The following is a 14,481-nucleotide window of genomic DNA, read 5'->3' on the forward strand; positions in this document are numbered from 1 at the left end:
AGGGACCTCAGGAGATCATCTAGTCCAAGCCCCCTGCCAGAGCAGGGTCACCTACAGCAGGTTGCACAGGAACGCGTCCAGGCAGGTTTTGAATGGCTCCAGAGATGGAGACTCCACCACCTCTCTGGGCAGCCTCTTCCAGTGCTCTGACACCCTCAAAGTAAACAAGTTCCTCCTCATGTTTAGGTGGAACTTCCTATGCTCAAGTTTTTGCTGGTTACCTCTTGTCCTGTCACTGGGCACCACTGAAAAGGGCCTGGCCCCATCCTCCTGACACCCACCCTTTAAGTATTTATTAAGCATTTTTTCCAGACTGAAGAGACCCAAGTCCCTCAGCCTTTCAAATGACTTAATGTCATTAACATCAGTATTTTAACCCATTTCTCTTTGCACTCTGAATTACTGGTGAGTTATTGCTATTAAGGGATAAAGTTCATAAAAAAGTCTCATATTTTGAGCAAAAGAAAACAAGTCACAAATGCAGTAAATGCTTTTGTCACTTTTAGAATGCACTTCCATTGCTTGCACTGTCTGTGCTAAATCCTTGTCTGGTGATCTTAAACTTCACCTGCAGTTTCAAACTGGTCTTCAGTGATTAAACTGACCTTAATTTTCTCTCTTAAATCACAGCATTATAATAATGGAATAATTGTACCACCTTTGAAAAGTCTTCACATAGGATGGTTCCACCATTATATCGGATTTGCAATCAGAAACTAAAAATTTTGTAAATGCTCTTGGATATTTCAGACCAAAAATGCTCATACTTATTTAAAGATGTTCCTTCAGACATAATAGGCAAAATTGATTTTTCTCTAGAGATAGCATCTGCCTTATGTAGAGTCTGAGAGATGCTCATAAATCCTTGCCTTAAAAAACAACCATGTTGGACAGGGTATGCAAATGACATTTCCATCACTTCCTAAGATTCTAAGAGGAGCACAAGACAACAATACTCCTTCTCTACAATATAAGTAAAATAAAACAAAGCCAGAGATTTGTGTAATCTGAAGCTCATCTTGGACAGATAATAAGGTAAACAAGAAGAATAATCCCCTCTAATCCTCTGAGATGTTTCAGTGATGTCTGCTTAGTTTTTTAGTACTAGGCATAAATAAGGAACCTCTGTAGCCTGGCACAAGGCTCACTGAGCAGTTCTAACTAGAATCAGTACTTTGTCTTACCCTTACTAATTGTTTAGTCTCTGCTAGCTAAGCTCTACAATAAAAAGAACGGTGTTACCTTCCTCATTGGACTTTCCCAGGACCCATGTCACTACCATATCATAATGCTCCCACAAGTATAAAGTTAGAATGAGTCCTCTGCAATCAGTTGCTATTATCACCTGTTGCCAAGTCACACATTAATATGCAAAATGCACCCTAATTTTCGGTGCCCAGTTCACGATGTCGATGGGTTTACAATGAAAAATTCCGGGTAGTCTTAGTAAGAAGTGCTGCTTTTTTATTCCACACCACCGGCACGCCAGTCTCAACATAAAGAGTGTGACATCGAACAAAACAATGTCCCTGACTGACCAGGCATTGACTTAAGACGAATATCAACTACACACATTTATCAGAATCAAAAGATCACAGCAAATGTCCTTATTTTAGAGGTGCGAAAATGAATAAAGCCTGTTTTTCCATTAGTATGTAAAATGATATTATCTGAACTTTTTATCTTACTCAATTGATTTGTTTACATTTTTAGGGGGATGATGACAGTCCTGGTGAATGCAATATGATTCAAAGCACAAATCACTCCTGTGGGAGACTGCTGTCAGCACGGTATCATGAAAATGCCAAGATATATGCATGTTCCTGCTCTGTTATCTATTTGAGGTTATTTATCTTCATTTACAGTTATATACAGACATGACAGAGATTATTCAAACAGGAAAGCTCTTGAAGGACGTTTAATGTAAGCCGGACTTCAGGTGACCACTTAATTTCTCTTTGATGGCATGCTTTTAATGACATTTATCACTCTCCTACATGCACTGACACTATAAAAATGTCTTTACAAAGCTCATCCTGAAAAGTTTTATCACAAATCTGTGTTGATTCCTTCTATGAGACTATTTCTAAATCTCAACTTACAGTTGAGAACTTTGTATCTTTGAAAGCTTATGTTTCTGCTTAGAGTACGCAGTGCAACAGTGGCATTCCATTCATAAATAGGATTCAAAACCAGAACTAATTTGAAATAAAACAGTGTAGGCATTAAAACATGGCTTTGCTAGCTTTTTTTTAAAATTCAGTGTTTTTAGGGAAGTGTACTTTTTATCACCTTTGTATTACATAATATATAACATACAATACATTTAACTATATATGTATGATTTATATGAAAATTGAGGCAAGCAATAGCTTTAAACAAGTGCAAAGACCTATTCAGTTTGTTTCCTTGGCTGTCAGGTGTTCAATATAATTTATATTGCTTTTCCACCAGAAACATACCTTTCCAGTGTCACAGTCTGTTCCATCCATTGGTGGATCCAGTTTAGTTTTGCATTCCTTGTCGCTTTCCACTTTACACCACAACCCAGTGCAAATGACATGCTGAAAACCAAACACACAGGTCAGCACAAAATCTACCTTACGCAAAATTAGTTTCTGCATGCAATCCATGGATGTTGTCATAAAGTTATCAGTTTGATGGTAGTGAACTCTGTTTAACTACAGGTTAAAGATGCACAACACCTAAAGTGGGCAGATTCTGCTTAGACTTTTACTGCTCATGAACGTGTGGAACAAGTCAAGCTGCTGTGCTGATAGAGAGCGGGGAGAACCCTCTCAGCCTAACCAAAGGGGTCACGGTCTTTGCATACGGCAGATCTGACAAAGCACATAGGGACAACTTTGTCCCATGGTGTGAAGCGGCCACCGCACAGATGTACTCCCCCAGAGACGGGAAGAGGTTTGAGCTTTCTGAGAATTATTTTTAAAATTAATCATATTTTTACTCCTTTTATGTAGTGCTTTTTCATTTTATGTGAAAGGGAGAGAAATAGCACTGTCACTAGCAACAAAAACCAAGGTTTTAACATTATTCCATTTCCATATACAGGGACTAACGAGTCTGTGCAGCTACACAGAACTATGTTGACAGGAGTTTTGTAAAAATGTCTTTGTAAGAAACTTTGAGGCTTCTCTAGGACTTCCAAATCTCCCTTGTTCATACCATCTGAATGACTGCTGCTATCATATGCTCTTCCAATGATTCATAACTTCTCAAGAATTCACCCTTTCCTCTAGAAATATCTCAAAAAGCAATCAAACCTGATATCCACAATATCAGGATGAAATATTTTGGCTGAGAAGAAGAAGAGAAGGGAGATGAGAGGATTACTAGTCGGTAGCGAATTTTAGAGATGGAAAGCAAAGCTGCTTATTCTGTCCCTCTTAAGCATCAGAATAAGATCGTTTTACCTTCTTCAAAGGAAAGTAGAGCCTTGAAGTATGCTGCCTCACCTGTCCCCAGATTTCCTTGGCAGCTTTCCCTATCTTCCTCTAAAAAGTCCTCCTCCTCCCATGGTTTCCAGTCATGACTTCATTTTCCTTGCTGTCTTACTCCCCTCCTTACCAGTAAAGTGGGTGGAAGTGAACAGAACGCATGTGGGACTCAATTGTGGCCTGAACGTTCTTGCATGTGCAGACGCCAAATAGGTACAGTACCCCCAAAGATGGGAAAGAAGGATCAGAAGAGGGGGGTGGGTTGCAGGGAGGATAACAGACAAAGATCAGCTGTTTTTTTGAAAACAGGTTTGCCAGAAGATGTGATTTTTCTGACTGAAATGATTTGTTGCATTGGCAAACCCAGTAAGAGTCTCTGTGCCTTTTACACTACGCATGAAAAATGTGTGATAAATCTTATGCTACCTTGAAAAAAGTCTTATGGCACAGGAAACATAATTCAGCAAAAGACTGTGTCTGAACCAAGGAACAGGACAGTTCCAGTGGGAGTCTTACATTTGAAAATGCCTCTAGCTTTCAAAAAAAGTCAAAGGTTGTAGAGGTCTGAAGCATTGCACAGAGAAAAGACAGGACGGCAGCAGTCAAACTCACTCCTGATTCATCCTGTAACAGTTTTGTGCTAAAGCTGAACTAACAAGACAAGAGTTAGCCAATGCACACCCTAAAACAGAGCTGCAGAACTCCTATCCTGTTCCTGGGTAATTTTAACAAGATTTTTCAAGTATCTAACTGTAGTTTCTGTTCTGGTTCAACACAGAAAGAGAATTTATTCATCTGGGTCAGTTTTAGAAAACCACGTAGATGAGACACAGTATCAGATATTCATGACAAAGTGCTTCCATACGAACTATGACATGATAGACAAAAATGACAGAGTTGTTGGAACAACTCCACAAAAACATGTGCTAATTTAATGTTCCTAATTCAAATAATTTTTTTTCATATCCCTAAATCTTCATTTGTCAATGACTATATTTGAGGAAAAGCTATCCAGGATTTCAAAAAATAAAGTCAAATTTTCCTTTATGCCATCACATTTTAATGTTCTCTTTTTTTTTTTTCCTAAACACTTTTACTATGTGCTTAATTTCACTAGCATATTACTGTGAAATGGCTGAGAACAATCTTACTGTTCCTTATAAATCAGGAAACAATTCTTCTAAACTTAGGAAGACATGAAGTCAGATTGACAAGTATTGGGGTGTCTGAACACACAGATGGACTTGAGCTGTGTAAAGTAAATCAAGTAAATCAAATCAAGACGCTTGACTCACTAATGTGCTTTGTATACATCTGCATATTTCTTCAAATACTTGTATACCACCTCCTTATAAACCATGAACCTAATTTCCCCAGCTAGAAACATCTTTGAGCCTGAAGTGAACTGTACTCTGAAAACACTCACCAAACAGTCACTTCACCATTTTTTAAAACAAGCATTCAATGTTACTATAAGATTCCATCCTAGACTTTGAGATTCCCCAAACCCAAGAAAATGGAGATATGGAATTATCAAAATTGATGGATGACTTTTAAGTGTTTTTCTGGGTTTTCCATTTCAGTCAAATCACAAATAGTTTCTTCAGTTACTCTTCAGATTGTACTTCTGCTGTAGAAGTAGGAGAAATGGATATTACTGTTACCATTTAACTTTTGACATTTGGGGATTTCTGCACAAGGCTGGGGAAAAAACTTTATGCAAAACTGTTTTTTTTCATTAGCAACCTGCAATGCTGCAGATCAGGACTCCTTTGAAAACTAACAAAAAACTGGAGGCCAGTGTCAATATTACAGTCACTCCAAAATCAGAGCACAAACTTCTAAACCAGAAATTTTCTCCTCTGGGGAGAAATTTTAATTCAGTCAAAATCAGGACAGCTAAGTTAATGTTCACAGAGATTTACTAGTTATCTATAATAAACACAGTTCAACAGCCATTACAGCCAAGGGGAGTAAGAATTTTAACTAGTCAAGGGAAGAAGAGTTATTGGAGATTATAAACTGATCCTAGTGACAACAGACTATTAACAGTCTGTAATATATTTAATTGTGTGTACACTGGAAAACAAAATGTTTCCAAGCACACAAAAAGGATTTTTTTTCTGAAAGAGCTTGTTAATCGTGAGTTTTTAACAGCAAAATCCAATGTGAAACTCACAATGTACTGAAGAAATAGCAGAGGTCATTCCATCTTTTTTTTTTTTTGGTCTTTTTTTTAATGAAAAGAGTGAGGCAGGTCTGTCTGCATCAGAAAGATGCTTTTCCAATCATATACGCATCTGGAAAGAAGGTCCAATTGAGAGGAAAGACCAGAGACAAAAGGAGCATTTCAGAACTATATTTGTGTAAAGTCAAGATTGTTTAAAGTGTGGTGGTGGAGATGAGGACAGATATTCCACCAGGGCTATAATATTTCCATGACTTACTTTCTTTTCATTGTGATCTGTCCCTGAAATGCCCTAAAAATCACCATGAAATATAACCAGTCTCCTACTTCTTTGCAGAGATCACAGCTGTGTTATGACAAGAATTGTTTTAGTGGAACTGACTAGATAGCATTCACATCCTGGACTTTAATCTTAAAAGCCACCATTTAATAGTTCAACAATTATATTCAATTGTCGAGTTCTAAAATCACATTTAATCATCAAGAACTACTTCTGGGCCATGATCTCACTATCTGTTACGTGAAACAATGTTAGGGTCTAATTGATTCTTGTGTGATACATCATAGGCATAAAAGCAAACTTGGCTCCCTTACAAGATAAGCATGGCGACATGGTATAAATCTTGTACTCTGAGATCCACTCACACTTTTCTCAGGCTCTATAAATTTTGCTTAGGGTATGAGAAAAAAAGTCTTTGAAATAAAGATTAAAAGGCAAAAAATAAAGTCTGGACACCATTCATGAAAGAGGAGTGGGAGGGGCTCACTTTGGAAAATACAGGAATAGGCCCTCAATGGTCCTTCAGTACTTTGCTTTAGCCATTAAATCATAAAGAGGAATTCCTGATAGCTAGGGAAAATCATTGGCATCTGCAGTGTTTCTCAGAGGCGGCCATGTAATATGACTGCAAATTATGCCAAAGTGCTGCTCAGTAATAACATTTGTAGAAAATTACATCTCAGCAGAAATGCATTTTTGATTGTACTGCTGATAGATTATTTTTAGGTCATTAAGAAAATTATTTTCCATCATTACTCAATTGTTTTCTTAGTCAAATAGCTGATATATTTGAAACACACTTGCTTAATGTAAGAGACTGCATGGAAATCTGGTCATCAAATTATCTTCCAGTCACAAAAAATGTAAGACTCTGACATAGTTCATAATTTATCTTTTACATAGTTACAGTTATGAACTGTTCAGCAAGTAGAATGTATCCAAGAAATCCTGGGCTATAAATTGTTGGATTTACTGAAGTTTAAACGACCCTTCAAGGAGTATGTTTCTCTCTCATTTCCTGGCTTGTGGACAACAACTGTAACCACAGTAAACTGCCAGTTATTGGCAGAGTAGAAGAGAGTATACAGAGATAAAAGAAAGTAGTTTGGATTTCATGGAAAATTCAGTGGTTGCCAATGTATAATAAAATAATTATTTTAATAAATTAATACTGCAACTAATGAAATACTGTATTGAATTTAGAAAATTCTTCTAAATGCTGACTTCTCTAATGGCAGCCACAATAATATGCACAATCAACTCAGTGAACTTTGAATCACCTTCATAATATGTAAAATGCAATTATTTTGTAGGTTAAATTCAACTTATTTGTTATTTCCATGTAACATCTTCGTATTTCAGAGGGAGATGATAACATTAGCTACTGACTAACAGCACTTTGCAGTTAGACAATGTTGTTGCACAGTCCATGTATGAGAACACATGAAGAATCTCTGGAAAGTTTATATAGCTTGGTTCCAGCCCAATTTAAACTGCAACATTTTTTTTTTTTTTATTTCTCTTCATACATAGGAGAAACATATGTAGGAGCAGGACAGCTTTCTTATCCTTTGGGCTGTGCTCTATCCATTGCTGCGAGTTTCCTCATCATTGTAGAAATCTTATTTAATTGGACTAGGATACTGTAAACTTCCTTAACAGAAGAGCTAAATTTAAGACAAACAGCAGAGAACAAAAGAAGGCGATCTGAATATAGTGCCTAAGCTTGCTGTAACTAGTTCTTCAGGTCCACACACCGAGGATCAAATTTCTTGGATTTTTCTGTTGTGGGGAAGGTGCGAGTGTAAATTTTGCTTCCAGACAGAAGACAGAGGAAAATCAACAACGTGCTTTACAGAGGTTGGCAGTGGAGATTGTGCCTCAGTGCCCTCAGCAGATTTTCTCAATTCTGTCCTTAGTGTCTTTTATTAATTTTTATGTAATTTCTAGTAGGTCCAAAGCTCTTAAAGATGCATTACAAAAATGTTGTGGTTCAGTATTTGCTTATATGATTTCTGGTTCAGAGGACTTTGGTGCAACTGCAGAAGGTTCTTCCCCTTACTCTCTTCTCAGAAACTGTAACCACGTTCTCTTTTTCTTACTGTCAAAACCATAATGTCATCAAGGAACAGACTTTGTTTATGAAGAAAACCGAAAATAAAATTGCAGCTTGCTGGAAAAAAAGAATAGTTGAAAAAACAACTCGCCTTTTTTATTGTCTTGCATCACTACTAGGTTCTTTCTTCAAAGCAAGCCCAGATTTAAGTTACAATGGTATCTTAATACTAACGTTCAAGGGGGATTTTCCTAAACTAACCATTTTAATAAAAAGTAATGATCCAGTAAGTGGGAAAAAAGGATGATAAGTGATTTAGCTGAAACGTGTCCTCTTACATACAAAATGTCAGAAAAGGAGAAAATGACTGAAGATGATTAGAAACTAGATACCAGCAGCCAGAGCCTAAGTACTCTCTGTGCAAACAGTTGAACACTACCAGGGTAGCATTAACTTAACTTCCTAAAATCTCTAAAATAATAATGAAAGCCAAAGAAACCTTGGGGTCAGGACGCCGAGAGAAGAATATTCACTGCATCCGTGAATGAAACACAACAGGACCACTTGGCTACTGGAATTTAAATGGCTGAAGTAGAACTAAACACAAGGGTATTAAAGAACAGGAAGTACCCAGAGAAATGAAAATCACATAAAGGTATTATGCAGCAGCGAGTCTCCAGGTTTGACTATCACTTCAAATACTTTTGAAATTCTTTTACCTGGTAAAGGACACCTAGAAGAAATAATGGGCTAACGATGGATCATTTTCTGTTCAAAATAGGTTTCTAGAGAATGAGAAACCAAAATCACATCTTTTAATTGAAAACAAAGTACTAAAAAACAAGAAACAGATTGCAATTCATGAAAAAGCACTTGGAAGTAATTGAGAACATTTGCAGAATAGCTACATTGAGTTCTACTGATCATCTCTCATAGTGAAAATGTTTTCAGTAAGACACTTAAAATAACCAGCAATCTACAGCTCCTTTTTTTTCAGCTGTGCAACTCTCAGCATGCGGTAGTCATACATGTATTGCAACGCTTCCTTTGAGAATCTTTGGGATAAAGATTACTCTCACTGGAACTCACTAAAGAAAGAGTACTGTGTCCAAGCTGGAAAGATGAAGAGAGCTGAAGAACTAAAGGAGTAAGGAATTATGTTTTCATATTAAATACTTTCCAGGCTACCTGTCCACTTTGACTCTGACGAAATTTTATTTCACAGTTCCTCTTAGTTCCTGTTCTATCAACCCATTCTCCATGCTCTTTACACATTTTTAATATCATCCACCCTTCTTGTCTTGGTTACCTTCTGAAGGGCATCCAACACGATCAGTACCTGCCCTGTTGACATTAAAGAAGAATGATTTTTCTCTGTTAAAACCATTCTTAAAGTGCTTCTTCGATCAGACACCTACTACTATTAGGCCATAAAACTATGAAGAGCTCTTCAATTTTGTTAATTTGTCTTTTCAAGGTTAATATATAGTGACACTGTTTCGTGCAATGGCACAAAGCATTGTCAGCAAACTCACTGAAGTACTGAACTCCCATTGCCATGGCACTGCACAGGTCTGCCAGGGCTCACAGGGGACCTGCTGGGACACAGGACATATTCAGCAGTAGAGAAAGCCCAGCTAACAACACTATTCTCCCTCAGAGCTTGCACAGGCACAGCATACTTTACTGAGGGTCAGATACAGAGGTTCAATACCAAAACCATAATGAAACAAAACCTACATGCAAAACCTGATCGTCCCAGCAGAATAAACCGCAAATATTCCGTTCGCTGCAACAAGATGACTTCACACTATGACATTTTCTATTTCTAAAGTATAAGGAACATATCAGTGCTATGCTATGATAGAACATGATTCAGGGTAGTTGAAGATCCAAAGCAAGTCTTACAAGATAAACAAATTAGAATGGTCATATTAACTTTGGAAAGCGAAACGCAAACTTCTCGTTTCAAAGGTGAATGTTCTCTTTCTCTCAAACACACGCACAAAAATATCTCTCACAGAAAAATCAGTTGGTAGGTATATTTTCTGAAATATACACCCAGCCTTACCTGCATTTCTTGGCAAAAGGAAGCGGTTGGTCCAAAAAGAATTTGACACTGTTCATCTGCAGTGTACGTCATTCCTGGGAGCTTGGAGGGAATAATCACAGAATTGAGGCTCTGAGGATTCGTCTGTAGCAGACAGTTACTGGCCTTTGACCTGGCAATATGCAGAGATTCACATGCTGAGCAATTCTGAAGAGTCTGATTGTCATGCCAACTTAAACATGCATTTGAGATTAGAAAAATGTGGACTCTTCAGATTCTTTTATCTGTCAGACATCTGTCATTCAGAGATCTGTCATTCAGAGAAACGACTCCATTTAAATTAATACGGCTAACTTGGTATTAGCTAATGGTGTGTTCTGATGTTGCACATTTGCAGGAAGACAATATAATTTATCAGCTATAATAGGGATTTCAAAAAAAGCACTGGACAACATTTTAGTGTAAAATTTACTTAACTGGTTAAGGTTTGGATACAGATGTGAACAATTATAAAAATGTAGACAATTTATAATGCACACACAGTTGTGTAGCTTCATTTTCACTCCTAGCAGGACCTCAAGTTAGTCACTTCAGATTATATATATACACACGTGTATATATATGTGTGTGTGTGTGTGTATACACACACATACATTTAAAAATACATACAGATCTGAGCTGGTAGCCAGAAATTTAACTGTTCTCAAAAACTGAAGGAAAAATATTTGAAAATACTTAAACCTGTTACAGAACCAAGTCATGGTTTTGATTTCTGCCTAGATTCAGTACAAACGTGTTAGACTGACACATCTAACTTATAATAACTATTCCAGTGTCATAAAGCAAAACTCTTGAGGACTGTTTAACTGTTGCAAGTAAATTTTCAACAGATATATTTATAAACTTAATAAAGGAACAGAGATCTAGGGAACAGATCCTACTTAAGAGATACAGAGTGAAACTAAATGTTTTAATTTGGTTTCTAAGTATACTCTTCTCTATTAAATATCTCATAGTAAATTTCTATTTTAAATGTTAATGCAATTATACTGCATGGTTTGATATTGAATGGCACAACATAAATCAGAGAATGTACATGATGTTCACAGGTCATTCACTGTCCAACATCTTCAATACATAGCATATTAATATATTTTAAACAGGTTTGCATATATAAAAAAGGCATATTTAAAAATATATAAGTATAATAATATACATTACCACATGAAAATGTAACAATACAAATAATTGCTGAAAACAGATTTTAATCTATCTGTCAAGTATTATATAGTTCATGATAATTCAAATTATTTTGATGGGCTATACAAACACAAGTCTCCCACAGAAGTGGTAAAAATTATTGAAAACTTGTTATTTCAGGATATTTATTGCAACTATTTGTAAATGACATACAGTAAGAGTTCTTTTTCTTGAATGATATACCTGAGAAATCTTTCCAGATCTTCCCTGCTGCACCGAGACCATGAAACATCCCCAAGATTCTGTCCTTTAATCCACTCCCCAGACATGATATGGAGACCATCTGCACAGGATGGGTGGTCATTGTCGTGGTTTATCCCCATGCTGAATTTTGAAGTTATTAAAAATAAACCAAAGCAGAACAAAATAACAAGTTGTTTTCAAAATGTTTATAAGTTAAAACTCTTGCAAAAGGCTATGAAGAATTCATGTGTATTACACATAGGAAATCTCCTTTCATTTTTTCCCATCATACCTTTCATAGAAGTACATGAAACCATGTCTGGAGGACAATTCTATACTGAAAGGAGAAAGTGAAGGCTCATTCATTTGATGAGAAATATTATATTCTAATCATCTGTTCAATATATAGTTTGGACAACTTTTTGAATGTTCAGAACTGCACACCTACTGCAGATTTAATGAACTGCACTTCTCTCGCTAATGGTGCAATAAAAATACTGGAAATTTACTTTTTGAGATCAGTGAATTGTTTGGTATTTTTGCAGTGATTCTGTTCCATATGGAAGTGGTTTGTTGAAATTTCATATACTAGTAAAGTGCTTGCTAGTTTAATATATAACTATGGCATCTAAAAAAACCCGCCTAAATGATTTTTCCAGTGTTTACTTTTAGAAATAACATTGATGAAGCAATTCAATGGATTTTGATTTTAAACACTCAGCATACACATGCATCCCAGTGATTTCTCACAGAGGGCACTGCAATGAAAAACTCTACTAAAAATCTGCCTGAAGCTGCTGCTTTAACTGAAGTAAAGACTCACTGTCACTCTCATTCACAATAAATAAACAGAGAGGAAGAAGACAGACTTAAAAAAATATCAAGTTTTCAGTATTTGCTAAGTGGATATATGCTTAACTGGTATTAAGAGAAATAAATGAAATAATCTCATCTGTTTTTAAAGATTTGTAAATGAGCATGAGACTACTCTCCACAGCACTGGATTCAACAGAGTCCTGGAATTTTGCAGCCCTAGTCTGTCCTGCAGAAAAGCAAAACTTTAGAGTGAGTAAAGCTTTGCTGTTTCAAAAAAAATTCCACTAGGCACCATTAAACACAAACATCAGTGTAACCCTTTTTTCCAAACTACTACCACAGAAGTATTTTGTATAGTCTATCAGTACATGAATTTTGAGGAAACATTGTCTCTTAAGGCAAGAAGTGGTAAAAACTGTTGTACTTATAACAACTGTGTATATCAGCAACATTAAGCACTACTAAAAAAAAAATCTAATTCCAACTGCTTTCCAATACTTCATCTGATATACTTTTGTAACACTTGTCCTATTCTGCTTTGACATTCAAATGTAGTTCAAAGTATCTGCACTAATCCAATGGGATTCATTCCTCCATACATTTCCACCTCCAAATTAAATGCGCGTAACAAAATATCCAGCAAGCAGTGAGGACCAGTATTGAAGCCTTTGACTATCAGAATGAATAGCTACTTCAAAAGAGAAGTACAGGTCATTACGTTAACATCAACTAATTAAATCTCAAGACAACATGTGAGGAGCACGCTAAAGTAGCAACAAAGCCTGCTCTTACACATTCTCAGAAAACTTTTCCTCACTACATACTGTTGATCTCTTCTGTAGCATGGTCATGACTGCGTACTTTTATCTGACCTAGTGTCAATTACAAGATCACACAAAAGTCAACATGCAGTAGCACTGACTTCTTGTTTCTTTCACCACATCACATTATTACTCTCCAGCGAGACAGTAAATAATGTAAATATGTGTATCTACTTCTTCATTAACAATTAAGGATATAAAAGGATATAACAATATTCGGTGCTGTTCTGTGCTCTTCCTATAGAATTTACTATGCTAGCATTGGGCACATTGCCCTCTCTGTCCATAAGCTCCTCTCTCCCACAGCTGTGATCATTCAACCTCATGCAAGAGTAAAACAACACCATGTGCATGTGGGAGGAAGACAAGGGAGTCTAGGGTAAGAGGATAACTTCATAACAGTCTGAAAAATCATAATTAACAAAGAAGACAGCGTTGTACTTTAACAAGTAGTAGATCATATCTATATGGAACTAAATCAAATTCTGTTTTAAGAACAGAAGCGTTATTTTTTCCCTGATATACAAAAATGCTCCATCCATTTTGGTTAAAGACTATATATGTCAGATATAACATGAAAGTAGGAAGCATCCTATGGAATGCATTTGCTAACTGAAATATTAGCAATATTTCAACTCACACTATGCAACTAAACTGTATTTTAATAATCTCAGTTTAAAAGTATTTTGACAAAGAGCCTTGGTCAAATAAACTCCACTAACATTATACATGGTTGTCAAGTCAACTGAAAAAATATTTTTATCTAATAAAACCTCTAAAACTTGTTTAAAAAACACTGCCAGGTTTTGGATTTTTTTGTGATATCATGCAGAAAGTTGCAACAATCTCTGCTAATTTTTGAAGATGATCCCTGTTGATGTTTAATGGGCAGTAGGAACAGTACAAAGGAAAATCCTTAATTTCTCTGTGCTAAGAACTCAGGCCACCAAAGGTAGGAGAAAAATATTAGTTACATTTTTCAGTTAAAAAGTAATTCCTTTACAATTCACTGCTGCTGCAATTATATGCATACAGCTGAATTCAAGACAGACGACAGCATCTCTCCTGCCATCAAGGGAACGGGTTATATTCCTGCAGGCACAAAATGCATTCCAGTGTCAACCCACATACTGAAAAAGTACCAAGTACTGCACTTTGATTTGATTTGATTATAGCCTAGTATTAAGAAATGAAAGCTCTTTTAAGTCTCAACAAAGGGTCCTCAGTCATTATGCTATATTTAAATAAGTTAAATAAGGCTATACACACACACCTCCTGGAAAGAATTAGGTCTGCATTGTAAAGTGCTATTTTATACTTATTCTCACTATAGGACTGCAAAACTCTCCTACATGTGCTACATCCATGG

General features: G+C 36.3%; 1 protein-coding gene across 2 annotated transcripts in view; it reads right to left on the bottom strand.

Moving 5' to 3' along the window:
- Window positions 1-14,481, bottom strand: part of ADAMTS19 (ADAM metallopeptidase with thrombospondin type 1 motif 19) — a 147,178-nt gene that overhangs the window by 49,129 nt on the left and 83,568 nt on the right. For both annotated transcript variants that reach the window (XM_054186933.1, XM_054186932.1), the window contains exons 9-11: window positions 11,476-11,616; window positions 10,054-10,204; window positions 2,463-2,564 (exon numbers count right to left, since the gene is read on the bottom strand). In XM_054186933.1, the coding sequence (XP_054042908.1) occupies window positions 2,463-2,564; window positions 10,054-10,204; window positions 11,476-11,616 (394 nt within the window). The remainder of the gene's footprint in view (window positions 1-2,462; window positions 2,565-10,053; window positions 10,205-11,475; window positions 11,617-14,481) is intronic.

Source organism: Rissa tridactyla, chromosome Z (genome assembly GCF_028500815.1).
Source record: "Rissa tridactyla isolate bRisTri1 chromosome Z, bRisTri1.patW.cur.20221130, whole genome shotgun sequence".
Lineage (NCBI taxonomy): Eukaryota > Metazoa > Chordata > Aves > Charadriiformes > Laridae > Rissa > Rissa tridactyla.